General features: G+C 47.5%; 1 protein-coding gene across 1 annotated transcript; it reads right to left on the bottom strand.

Moving 5' to 3' along the window:
- Positions 1–322: 322 nt before the first annotated feature.
- Positions 323–13,224, bottom strand: Rcn1 (reticulocalbin 1). The gene is made up of 6 exons (XM_021186048.3): positions 12,527–13,224; positions 8,192–8,385; positions 7,101–7,279; positions 5,357–5,417; positions 2,383–2,582; positions 323–1,429 (listed from the first exon to the last, which is right to left on the bottom strand). The coding sequence occupies exons 1-6, from the start codon at positions 12,760–12,762 to the stop codon at positions 1,322–1,324; spliced, it is 978 nt and encodes a 325-aa protein (XP_021041707.1). The 5' UTR covers positions 12,763–13,224; the 3' UTR covers positions 323–1,321.
- Between the last annotated feature and the right edge of the window lie 676 nt (positions 13,225–13,900).

Raw genomic sequence — 13,900 nt, 5'->3', positions numbered from 1 at the left:
AAGAGTGAGTAAAGAGGTAGGCAGTTCTCAGAAGGGAAGCAGAGCCACATCCTGTCAGGCAGGCTCCACAGGCAATGCTAAGACCCGGATTTTCCAGTTAAATGTCTCAGGACTACTGTGAAAACACGACTTTGAATTCTCTAACTGCAGAGAAGGGCGTGAAGTCCAGATGGATGAAATCAGCAACTACAGATGTATTCTGAACTTGTCAGTAATTACTGAGTCCATTCTGATCTGGACCACGGACTCTTTTGATTGTTTAATTCCAGAAGAAGAAAGAAACCACACTTGCTGTGGAGTTAAACACCACAAGACACATGGATAGGTCCTCAAAGGCATCCTTTATTCACTTTCCTCCCGTCTACAGGGTGGAATTTCACCTGTGTTACTCCAGCTAGTTTGGTCAATGGCTGAGATGTTCACCTTGCCCTGTTTCCTTGGCATAAGCTGTGCTAGAAGCAGGCTCAGAGGTTCAGGACTCAACAAATAATCCACTACATCTGGATCCCTAGCCTCACAGCCAGGGAGGGACTGCATTTCCATTCACTATTTAAAAAAACAGACCCACCTCATTAACATGTAAAAAGAAATTCTCAAGTATATTAAGGTGTTGACCATGGTATACAGTTTTTCAAATACCTGGCATCCATCTTTTTCCTATCCCTAAAATTCCTTTTTTGTTCACATTATCTTTTTTTGATTGCTTCTTAGTATTAAAAACAAAACAAAAACCCCAGGATGTGGGGTTTATTGTACACATTAGCAGGTCTATACAGAAAAACGCACAAAAGTTTATATACCACTTACAAGACAGCTCCAAGTATAGAAGATTTGAAATACCATGCCTGCTCCAAGGTTAGGTGACCTAGGACAATACAAATTGATTCCTTCAGCCTTTACCTTCACCACCGTTTAACAGTGGCAACTAAAACCCCCAAAATTTAATAGTTGGAATACACAGCGGTTACTCTGTACAGTGTCCCACCCACCCACCTTGAGTTACAGAGCCCTTTCATGGTTTCTTCCCCATTAATGAGTTAAGTGGGGGAGAGGAGTCTAGAAAAATCATGCTGTAGCAATGTATCCCCTCAGAGGACTGCAATTTGCCAAGAGTTTAATGTACTTCAGGGGAAATCCTACTGGAATAAATAATGATGGTTATTTCCCAGTAAATATGGAGTGAAAAATAATTTTTAACCCCAATCTGAGGTATAATCCCACTGTTTAGGGACACAACTGCTATACCCTTGACAACTATAGCAATCACCCACTACACCTGCAGGCAGCCTTCGACAGTTGGCCACACCAGAACCAGTGTCTTTCAAAGTTCATCATGATTTTTGGTCAGATCTTCCCCGTAGTTGGTAGCTTGGCTTCCCACAAACATGTTCCAGTTGTCCAGAATCTCCTCCTTGGTCAGCATCTCATCCTGAGGGAAAACAGAAGAGCCATCAGGGTGGCTGGGAGCTCCCGCTGGTCAGCGTCCTGTCCACTTTGTTTCATCAATCTGAGGGGTTTCAAACACTACATCTAAACATCCAGCAGTGTTCCTTTCTCATCTCCTGTGACTACAGTGCAAAGCTCCACCCTGGAATGAAATCCGGCTGCCTGTGGAAGCTGTGCTGGAGCACCACAGGAAGGACCTGGGAACTCAGGAGACAGACTCTACAAGCAACGTGGGTGTTCTCAAAACAGCCCAGAAAGACCCCCACTTCCCTCTCACGGCCTCACTGTGTCACATGTAGGTCTGCAGAGCTCAGAGTTTAGGGCCATTAAAGCCAGGTGAGGCAGGAATTTTTTCTTAATCTTATTTATTTCCTCATTTGAATTGTAACAAATTATTATTACTACAGTACTAGGGACTGACGCATGATAGCCAAGTTCTTTACGACTGAGTCACAAACACTCCCAGCCCGTTTGCTTGGATTCCTATCAGGGGATATGGAAATGCTAGAAGTCATTTGAGTCCCCCAAACACACAAACAAAACCAGAACCCCAGGAAGTTTCTTGAGGTGTTTAACCTCCAAAGGGATGGACTCCCTATGTCAGAAATGTTTTATAACTATTTGATGACTTGACGAAGGGGGAAACAAGCTTATTTCAGGGCATACTGGGTAAATTTCTTACACCTATGACCCAACTATACCAAAGATGCTTAAATCCTAGAGGGTGTGCTCAGGAATCTTAGTCCATGGCCCATGATGGACTATGCAGGAAAGATGGAGCCTTGCTCCCTGCAGCTGTCAGGGTACCAGGGTACTGTACAGGAAGTAAACAGGTGACGGCCAAAAGGAACCAATGGTGTCGCTGACAAGGCCGACAAACCCTATCTTGAACAATCTATTTCCTGTTGAATCAATGGCTCTGAACATGGAAGCTACCTTGTTTTTGTCTGACTCGTACACCAGATGCCGGGCCTCGGCCTGCGCATGGTCGTAGTCCTGAGGGAGGATCCAGTGGCGAATCTCATCCTTGTCCAGCTTCCCATCCTTGTTCAGATCTCGGAAGTCGCTGAACTGCTCCCGTTCGGACAAAACCCAGTCTGGCTCAGGGCCATTGTCCTCGTGGGAAAACATGTCCGCTAGAAAGCAAAGCTGTTCTCAGTCACAGAAGACAACCAGGAAGGGAAAAACCACTAAAGCTTGATCCGTGCATTTTCTGCAAGGGTGACAGCCCATGGAGAGAACTAAGTGGCATTGGTGCAGAGCTGAGGGACAGCCAATGACAGGAGGACTTGGTTAGAGACTCGGGTTCTTTAGTTCAGTGTGTAAGCCCAAAGCTTGTGAAATGGAGATAATAATCAGGAAGTCATATTTCTCAAGACCAGAGGGCTACTTAAGGGAGGGACTCTATTCCACCTGGCACCATAAAGGTGAAAACAAGGTTAACACTTTCCACAGCCCCAGCTCCTTGGGAAGGTGTCCGATATACACTTTCTTTTCATGTCAATTCCTTTACAGTCTGAAGAAGTCGCAGTTGTTCTCCCATTTTACAAAGAAGAACGGGATGAGGATATACCCCACAGCTCCTCTGAACTGGAGGCTGTACAGGACCACAGCAGGCTTGCTGCCAATGCCATCTTTCCCTCTGTGGTCATCACTATGGCTTGCCTCATCTCCCAAGGGCTTTCTCGGACAATTTTATTTCACTTTCAATTACCATAAGATAGATCATTCTCTCAATTTTATAAAATGCCAGGGACAAAGAGAAGGGAACACTCATACACTGCTTTCAGTTTGCTCTGGTTTGAGACAGGGTCTCACTATGTTGCTGGGGTAGCCTGGAACTCACTAATCGACCAGGCTACCTCGAACTGTCAGAGATTTGCTTGCCAAGAACTGGGATTAAAGGTGTGTACCACCATGTCCAATCCTCATTCACTCTTTAATTTTTGTCCTTTTGTTTTGTTACTGCCTGCTCACACCCCACAGGTTTCTCTAAAGGAAACAGTTTCAAAACCCTAAGTAGAAAAAAACTTCAACATAGAAGAAAAAAAAACAATAAACAAAACCAATCTAACAAACAAACAAACAAAAAACCCCAAAGCTCGTGGTGATACAAGTTTCAATTTGGGGGAAAAAACTACAATGTTTCAAAGTAGAAAAAAAAGGTTCTTTGTCTCAAGTTCAATGTAAAGGGAAAGTCAGTCATGAGATTGAAGAGACACTTGAAAGCAGGGGAAAAGACAAGAAAAACCACAAGGTAGCCCACATGGGGACCCACCCCTTTAATCCTAGCACTAGAGTCAAAGGCAGGCAGATCTCTCCGAGTTTGAGGCCAATCTAGTCTCCAAAGATAGTTCTAGGACAGCTAGGGCTGTTAAACAGAAAAATCCTGTGTTTAAAAACCTAAAACCAATCCAACTCAACCCAACCAAACAAGCAAACAACAAACTCATGGCTGATACATGCACATTGTGTGTGTAGGTATGTGAGTACATGTTCCCATGTGTACTCATGTGTGGGTGTGTCAAACAAAGGTTTCTCCATCCATTACTGACTTCACCTTGTAAAAAGACATGGCCTTTTTTTAATGCACCCGCAGTTCACTGACTGGACATCAAGCCCGAGTCCTGCTGTTTCTGCCTCGAGAGTGCTGGGATTACAGGTGTGTGCCACAACTCCAGACTTTTTATGTGGGCACTGGAGATCTGAACTCAGGTCCTCATTTGTGTACAGCAAACACTCTACCAACTGAGCAAATGCCCACCCCTGCATACTGTCTTCTGAGAAGTGACTATCACATGAGCTAATCTGAGCTTCCTTCAACCCTGCACGAATGGGTGCCGTTCATCCTGTTACAGATTAGAAACCGGGGTATGGAATTACAGGGCTCTCGGAGGGTCACACAATCAGCAGATGGGAAAGCTGGGGCTCTGAATCCTAGAGCCTCTCCAGTGTGCCACACTAGCAATTCCCTTAGCTTGCCTAAAGTGGGAACACCCCAGATATCAGGTCATAGCCAGATAGTTCTTTGCCTCAGTCATTAAGGTGACTCTAGCTTTGTACAATATGGATGCTAACAGTGGCCTCCTCAGTGTGAGCCTTCCTCTTGAGAGGCTCATGAAGGAGGGGCATGTTCAGATCCTCAAACCTGTCACCATGGCAGCAGTGACTGAATTGGAAAGTCTCCATGATACAAACAAACCATGGGCATGTGGGATTAGCAGTGTGCACCTCCTCATGAACTCTGCATTGAGATGGTGCCCGGCAGGGCTACAATTCGAAGTGGCTTTGACTAAAGGGAGCATTTCATTTTGTGGACTGTGCAGAAAGGGAGAAGGGTATTATGTGTGGTAATCGATTTTCCAGTAGCTAATAGTGAGAAAGACTTTATGCATGAACTTTTCAGGCAAGGGACCTGATTTCTGGAAGCCAGTATTCTTCTAGCAGCCTTCAGATGAAGATGTAGAACTCTCAGCTCTTCCTACACCATGTCTGCCTGGATGCTGCCATGCTCCTGCCTTGATGATAACGGAGCCAAATGTAGTCCTTATAAGAGTTGCCTTGGTCAAGGTGTCTGTTCACAGCAGTAAAACCCTAACTGAGACATCATCCCCATCCACTTTAGCCTTACTGTGTATCTGCAGGCTCTCCAATCCACTTAAAGGCAGTGTAACAGACTGGGGAGGGCTGGCTGGCCTCCTGTGGTTGTTTTCTCCCTCCCCTCCCTCCCACCACCCCCCTGGAAATTTAATTACTCACTTGGCACCAGTTGGACCTATGCAACAAATAGGGCTGGAGGGTCCTCTCTGTTGGGAGCTCCCAGCAGTGAGGCCATCAGATCACGGGTGGGAGTGGGTGGAGAAGAATGCTGCCCAGTGTGCACAGCTCAGCCACTGCAGCCCACACTCACCGATGTACTCATCCTGGTCCACAAAACCATCCCCGTTCTTGTCGATGTCCTCCAGGGTTTCCTAGGAAGCAATGGGGAAACAACCCAAGATGGCCATATGCTTTGAGACTCCACTGCCTGTCTTCTTTCTCTGGCTTTTACAGCGCTTGGTAAACTTGTTCTAGTAGCTCCCAGACAGTCCATTTACATTAAAAAACAGATGATGGTTGGTATCCCCATATCCTCTCCTCCACAATTTCAAGAGCAGAACCCTCTCCTCAAAGGAAAGAGATCTGCAAACTCGGCCTGCTCTGATGCCCACAAGGAACCCTGCCACACCAACCGACACCCACCACCAGGCGTCACCTTAGCATCTGAGAGAGTCCAGTATGAGAAGCCCCCGATTAGAGGGACTGCAAAAACAGATTCCATAGTGAAGAGCTAGGACCCTCAGCTGGTGCAGAGACATATAAAACTATAGAGACTTAAACATTAAAGGTGTAACTGACTTGTGAAAGTATATTCTAACTAATTTGATTTTTATTTGTCATGCTATGTATTGTCCTGTCCACCCCTACCCCTACATCAATAACTAAGTGAATTTATTGTCCATTGCCCCAACAACTCAAGGACTTCCTGAATCAAGAAGCTAGTCTGAGTCCAGAGCACTAAATCTTGCTTGAAGTCAAACAATTCCCCTGTGGCAGCTCCTCCCCCACACTTCATGAGTTATCACTAAATGGATGTTGAGTGAATAAGAGAAATAATTCTTGGACCCCTGCCCAGTCCTTGGGGTCTTGGACGTCATGAAGCAAAGTATGAGGCAGGAGTGGCCACTGTCACTGATCAGGGATCTAAAGATATTCTAAGCTATTTATGAAAAAAAAAATCTTTCATTAACAGCTCCCCAGCAGTTGGAACTGACTCTGTCCCAGGGAATAGGTGACGGCATTTATTTAAATGTCATGAGAAATGAAGACACATGGACTCCAATGGGACACTATGGAAAGCATTGACTCCTTATAAGCCTGGTATCTGGGCCGTCTGTTCTCTACAGACTACAGCTGAAGAAGCAGCCTTTCCAGCTGCAATTCTCTAAGTGTCCACAAGGTTTTCTATGCCTTCTAAGCTGAAAACAGGAAGGAAGGAAGGAAGGAAGGAGAGAGAGAGAGAGAGAGAGAGAGAGAGAGAGAGAGAGAGAGAGAGAGAAGGAAAGGGAAAGGGAAAGGGAGAGGGAAGAGACTGCAGCAGCAACAACTACAACAATGGGGCAGAGCCCAGCTCACTAACCCATGAGTCCATATCTAGATGGCACCTCTCAGCCTCTGCATAACTAAGATGAGCCAGACCATATCCTTTTTTCTGAGCTGAATAGTAAAGACAGGCTATCACATCTCTTAATTCTGTCTCTGTCCTTTATCTGCCACCTAATACTCTAAGATGGCAGAGCAGAGGGTAGAGGTCACCTCCCAGTGTTTAGAGGGGAGCTTCCCAGGGGATCTCCGTAGGACTATGTTTAATAGACAATGTCCACGAAAGGAACAAGCTTGATTCATGTTAATTGGCTTCCACCAGGGTGTTTGTTACAACAGCTAGCTTGTCCTGACTACTTCCTGGACAAACAAGAGATCTGACATATTCAACTTCAGTCCTTCCCCAATTCCCAGCAGGCTGAAAGTGTCTCTTTTTGGAAAAAAGGACAAGGTGTGGGAACAGTTTCCACCCTGGTCTTTTCGCAGTCTGTCTAGACTTTCACTGTTCTCACCAGAACTACAATTTCCTTCATATGTTCAAACTCCTCTGGGTGCAGAAAGGCAGTGAACTCCTCTCGCGTAGCTGTCAGGTCGCCGTCAAGGTCTGAAGCCTTAAACCTCCTCTCATCTCGTGGCAGCATCTTTTTAAAGGTGTGATGATCAGAGCTATCATGGAATTCAGCGGGGTTTCCTGCAGGACACACACAGACTTTGTTAGGGGGGTGGGGGCGGGGGCTCTGTTCGGGATCACATACTCTTTTACACACACACACACACACACACACAAGCAATCTTGACTCACCCACTGACTTCTTTAAAACATTGCTATTCAAAATGACGCCACATCCTCTCTCTCTCCAAGTCACCCCAGAATTGACCTTAGTGCCCAGCAAGGCTTTACAGCAAGCGCTGAAGAGCACACAAGTTCAGACCTCTATTTACAGACTTCTACATCCATCTATCCCGTTTTGATCTAGGATATACGAGGATTCCCTGCGATCTAGGATATCTAAATGATTCAGCTAGCTTTCAAGAGAGCAGAGTCTGGCTTTAATTACCCTCCTTTCTCCCCAAGCCTGTCTCCCTGCTGTCCACCAGGCACTTGAAGGGTCTGCAGCACACCACTCCCTCCGTTCTCTAACGAATAACCCAAGCCCCACCCACCATGCATGTATTTCTGTGCCTCGGCCCCCCTCCCCACATTCTTTCAGTCTCTCCAAATGGAAATCCATGCTTCAAGGCCCAGTTTCCACTCTCTTCCCCAGTGAAGCCCTTCATTGAATTTTGTTTCCTGATGATGTTTTGGGACTATTTCATCCTTACCCCCCAACTTCAGCAGCAATTAGAAACTGTCAGAATCATTTTTTTCTTTCTCTTCTCTGGGTGTACTTCTGAGAGCTAAGTTCAAGCAGGGCCCTGACCTAAAGATGCCTTCCCCTATGTCAGTCAGGGAAAGCAACGTGGTACATTCTTCGTAGGTGGAGGAGGATGTTACACAACGGGTTTTACTCGGAAGGTTGTGACAGCTGGGTAAAGGAGGTGGCCATGATGAGTCTCCTGTGACCTTGTTTCCCACAGTGCAATCTCCACTGTGGCCTCTTACCCAGGTAGTAGCCATAGGTGGCCTGCTTGTATTCTTCCCAGGAGATCTTTTCGTCTTTGTCCCTATCATAATCCTTCCAGACTTTAGCGACATTATCATAGATGTATCTTTTCTGTACCCGTTTGATCCAAACTTTCAGCTCCTCAGTAGTAACAAGGCCATCACCATCACTGTCAATTCGATCCACAATTTTCCTGTAGTTAAAATAATAATAAAATGAAACAATAAGTCCCTCAAGGCCACAATCAAGACTTGTCTTGTCTTGGCCCAGCAACACGTCCAGCAATTTGCAGTCTTAAACGTTATAAAATTCTAAGACAGATTCAGCCAATCTTCCTTCTAAAGATGATATGCCTTCTCCTCTGAGAAACCATGGCCAGTGGCAGAGATCACTAATGTACCATGTACATTCTGAAACCCAGATAGGAACTCAGAATTCTTCTCAGCTCAGGACTCTGGAGATCGCCATGACCACCGGATGAGAACTGGCAGGAAGATCTATTAGGTATAACTGTGTTGAGCACATACTCTTTAGCTTTGGGTACAGTGCAACAACAGGAAATTCTATGTTAATCAGAAGATAAGGGAGCTGTTTGTTTTTAAATCCTACTATCTTATACTCAAGGATTTGAAACTTAAGAAGCAGGAGACCAATCCTGTTGGACAAAGCAACCTCCACCAGAAAGCTGGCCCTCTGGCAGCTGAAGAAACTCAGCAGCTCAGCTAATAAGGTACAGACCACTGTGCCCTCTTGGGTTTCCAACTCCACCTTGACCTAGGTTCCAGGGATTTCAAGCTAGACTCTATGGAGGTATCCTACATACTAGTTCCGGGTAAAATTCAGGCTGGAAACTTAACATCTGTCCATCTCTACGTCAAACAGCTTCAAGCTAGGAGTGCCATTTCTGTGCGGGACTTCTACACACCCACAAGCTATTGCTAACACAATGTTTAAGAGAAGTTCCACACACCTGGGATGAGGTCATACAGGCCAATGAGGGCTCAGTGTCTTTTTTTGGGGCTAGAATTCAATCAACCCCAGGGATAAATTTTGTCAGTAGTAGTTCTGATTAACAGTTAACACTGATTACATTAAAGATGGGAACTGAATTCCTTAGTTCTTTATAAACAGTTTGACCTGTACCTCTTAACTTTTAGTGGGAAAGGTAAAGAATGTGAGGAGGGCAAACCAGGCAACATCTCTTACCTGAACCCAAGGAGCCCCACTCCTTTCTCTGGAAGTTGTGGACAGGATGAACAACTTTAAAGTGCCCCTTCATGTACAGTTTAACAGGTCTGGGACTGAAAGACTACATCTCATGCATCTTCAGGCTTCTCTAAGGGCAACTCAGCTGGACACAGCAGAATTCATTCAATACCGTGAAGGCAGGTGCTGCTCCAATCCGGAGGACATACTGTAGCCAACACTGCCACTGGTTACCCAACACCACTGAGAAACAGATACTCAGGCCAAGGGAGGCTCAATGGCATGAAATCACTGGAACCCTCTTTTGTAAAAAGAACAGCATTTAATTTACAGCTATCAACATCCAGGGCCTAGCTCCGCCCAACACAAGGCAAGAGCATTAAAACTGTTTACAGGAATTATAGGAGTGGTCTTGACCTCTCATGCAAAGTCACAAGAGTAAAATCTGGAGAAAGGAAATGGAATGTTGATAGACTCTGAACGCATGATTCAGGACACCGAGATCTTCCCATGGCTCCCATTATCTGTGTGACCTCGTGCAATTGAGTCTCTGAGCCCAAGTTCCCCCACTATGAGCAGAACCGCCCAAGTGACAAGACCTGTGAGAACTGAAGAGGAGGAAGGTGCCTTTCCTCACTCGGGACAACTATGTAGGTGAAGGGTAGAAGTAAAATTCCAACTCTCAGCAAGTAAAAGAAAAGAGTAAGGTCTCCAGGAAGGGCGAAGGGCAAATGGGGTTCCCCTGCCTGCCAGCTGCTATCAAGGAGACAAGAAAAACCAGACACTCGGTGGACAGGTGAACCACTTCCAACTTTAGACATTGGAAAGTAATTTACATTTTTCTAAGATTATACGAGGCCACTGAGACCGTAACCCTTCAGTGTTTCCAGAAATCTTGAGGAGGACATGTGCTTTCAATAGATGGTCAAATGATAAGACACAGGGTTGCCGGGACCTAGCCATGTTAATCCCTCAGCAGCCCAGACTTGAAGGGGGGCTGTTGAGAAAGAAGACTTGGAGAGGCAACTTCGCTCTTAGCTCCAGGCTTGATCAGTCATTTCCAAAAGTCCCAGCCCAATTCTGACCCAGGTGACCTTAGTCGGGGCTCAGGGGCTCAGGCCAGGGTCCTAGACGTTATCTTTGGTTCCTTGCTCAACAATGGGTCAGGGACAAGTAAGGGCTACCATAGTCTGCATCTTTCCTGTCCTAATACCCAGATGCACCACCCCCCACCGTCCCACTGCCCAGGACTACGGATCTGCCACAGTTACACTCTGGCTCCACTGCCAGGCTGGCATTTCCAACAAGATTTGGGATCAGGACACCCTGTCCACCACAAGCAAACACTGATAACATCTTTACCTCCTCGAGGAGGCCGTCTCTCTGATCTTTACTTTCCCTCCTCTTCTACCTCCCATTTCCTCTTCTCTGCCTCTGGAGGAGACCAGCACCCCTCCCGCCCCACCAAAGAGTTAAAACCATGATAAGCAAGCAGACCCCTCACTTCAGGACCACTTTTCTATTACCATATACCCAGCAGCCTTTGAACTATCTCATAAGCTCTGATGAAGGACCATCTACAAAACCGGGCACCTCCCTCCAACCTGAAGCCCCAGGGGCTCCTGCTAAACACGTGGATGATGTCACCATCCGAGCAACCCTGAAAGTGTTTGCCTGCCCTCCTCCACATTGGATGGCCAGCACCTTGAGACCTAGACCATGAGGGTTCATCTTTGTACCTGCCAGATGTCACACAGGATAGCCACTGCAATGCTTGCTACATGAATAAATGAACAAAACCAAGGTCTTCATACAAGGATTAGACACAGAGAACTCCACTACCCCTTCTCTTGGGCACTTCAGCTAATTACCCTGACATAGGGATTAAATGAAGCCAGAGGACCTAAATGTAAGTGTTTCCAGTTCATAACTCCCTTCTCCTCCTCTTTTCTAAGACAATGCAGAATGGCTGCAATCAGGGCCCCCAGAATAAATCAGTCTCCAGGCCTCAGAGCAGTACAATGGCGTGAATTTATCAATGGTCCCAATTGTTAAAAGTCCCAAAAAAGAAGAGAAAGTACTTCCCTACCAAATAAAGGATACTGTTTGGAGGTGACTTTGAAGTCCAAAGGTCTTTTTTATCACAACTGGCAGATGTTCACCTACACAATAGGTATCATTTATCCTGTCCTACTGAATGCTCTGGCCCCTTTGTCGAACAGAGATGGCTGTGTTCTTTTCAACTGTAGCAGAACTCGAAGATCCTCCTCCCCCAGGAGCAGGTTCTGGAAGCTCTGGTGGCCCACAGGCAGGATGGCTGTGTTCCTCCACAGCCCTGCCTTCACCTGGTCCTCACTAGCTCCTAGTCCCTCTGCACAATAGCCAAGTGTCTCCTGGACACCAGGGTAGGGGTACTGAGATGTTTCCCAGGTTTGTTTCTTGATTCCAGCCTAAACTCACAAAGCCCCACCATAGCCACTTTGCAGGTCCCCCCCACCCCCAACAATCAGTTGCCAAAAAGCTGAGTGCTTCACCCATAATGCTGGGAGCAGAGCTCAAAGAATAAGTTTCCAGCTCTGTACCTCTTGCCCCAATGAGCCGCTTTAAAAACCTGATTTCTATGTCTCTACGTGAGATTTCTGGGATGACTGGTCAGAGGACAAGAACATCCAGCCTGATTTAGAGACAGGCCAAGAACAAGCCTTTCCATCTCTTACACATTTGTTTGATCTTGAGATGTTTTTAAGCAAGTCTCAAGTGCCTCTCTCTGGACTATGGGAAAGAACTAGGTACAAAAAGGCCACAGCCAACAAACTCTGGCTCACTCCAATCACTTCTGATGAAACCTAGATGAGGGGGCGGGCCCTCTCGCTCCCTGCTCCGGAGGCCTCTGCCACGTTCTCGCCTCCCCGTGGGAAGTTATCCCGGCCGGGTGTGGTGGCGACCTCCACACGGGGGTCTGAGCGCCCGCTGGCAACTTTGTGCCTCTGAGCCTCAGCTCTGGCCTCCGCCCTGTGACCAACTGGCGCGATTTCGCTTTCGCTTTGCGCTCGTGGTCCCGCGTGGCTCCCTCTGAGGTGGCTATGGGCCCCTGCGTGGTCCCCGGGCGGCCCGGGCCGCAGCCTCACCCCAGCCTCTCCTTGCTCTCCTCCGGGCTTAGCTGATCGAAGGTCTTGGAGTCCTCCTTGCCCAGGAAGGCCTCATGATCGTACTGGAAGCTCTGGTTGTCCTCGGGCGGCCGCTCGCCCAGCTCTGAGTCCGGCCGAACCACGCGCTCCTTGCGCACCGTGGGCTTGGCCCGCAGCGCCAGCACCAGCGTCAGCAGCAGCCCCAGGGCGAGTCCCAAGCGGCCACTGTGCGCCATGGTCGCGAGCAAAGGGAGGCTGCGGGGCAGTGGGGGTTCACAGCGCCGCAGCCGCTGTCCCCTCCCCAGCGAGGGGCGCGCCGGGCTGGCTCGAGGAGACTCGGGCCGCCCCACTCACGCGCCCATTGGCCACGGCGCCGCCGGGGGAGGCTGGGGCCGCGGAGCCACGTCGCCAGCCAGGGTGGTGGGCGCCGGGCTCCGGTTTCGCTTCGGCCCCTCCCCGCGATCTCGTTGCGAGGGGCGGGTCCAGATGATGGGGGTTGCGGACTGGAGGGTTCTCTGCAAGACCGGAAAGAAGTACTTTGAGAAAATGCAACAGATGTTTTTGGGTGATAGCTCGTCTTCGCTTTTAGAAAAGCAGCGCTTCCACTCAGCTTCCAGCTGACAGCCCGAACTTCAGCCCAAGGCTGGCCCAGAGATGAACATTTAAGCCCGGTTAACAATTTGCAGTGTGGTTAGGAGAGCACTTGAATCTGGAAGGAGGCCAGGATGGGCGTGGTCCCCTAGGTTAGGGAGGAGGCAATCTTAACATCCAAGGGATAACACCAGAGGACTGTGGGAGGAGACGGGATGAATAAGGAGAAGTTCTTTCAAGCTCCTATGGGAGAGAGGCAGAAAGGCTTCCTAAAGGAAGCAGAGATATCAAATTATAAAGCTTTTGTTTCTGAATGTTGGCAAGCCATTTTACAAACCTACTATCTGTCTCAAATCCTATCAGCGTATTAAATCCGAAATAATGATACCAGTTAGTGATGGTCTGTATTATATAACTTTCTGCAGTGAAGGAAATGTTCTCTATATGGACTGTCCTAAATGTACTGGCCTCTGAATACTTGACAGTATTGACAATGGAGCCGGTCCTAAGCCAATAGTTGAGCTTAAATGTAAATAGCCACGCGTGGCTAGTGTCTAACAAACTGAGGATGCCCGTCTGAACCTTTTACTCTTCACAAAAATGCATGTAAATGTCAGAGGGTCGACGAATCTTTTAAAGAGTCTCAGGAAACTGTGGTTGAAGAGAGAAGCCTCCTCCTACCCCCAGCCCTAAAAGCTGCAAAACCACCTGTTCACCCCCACCTTTCTAAAAATTCTCAAGAAAAGGTCAGCTTCTCGCCCTTACAGTAAGGAAACCAAGACA

Source organism: Mus caroli, unplaced genomic scaffold (genome assembly GCF_978045245.1).
Source record: "Mus caroli unplaced genomic scaffold, Mus_caroli_1 scaffold_2, whole genome shotgun sequence".
NCBI classification, from domain to species: domain Eukaryota; kingdom Metazoa; phylum Chordata; class Mammalia; order Rodentia; family Muridae; genus Mus; species Mus caroli.
Note: the sequence above shows the minus strand (reverse complement) of the source record. Positions and strands in the feature narration are given on the sequence as shown.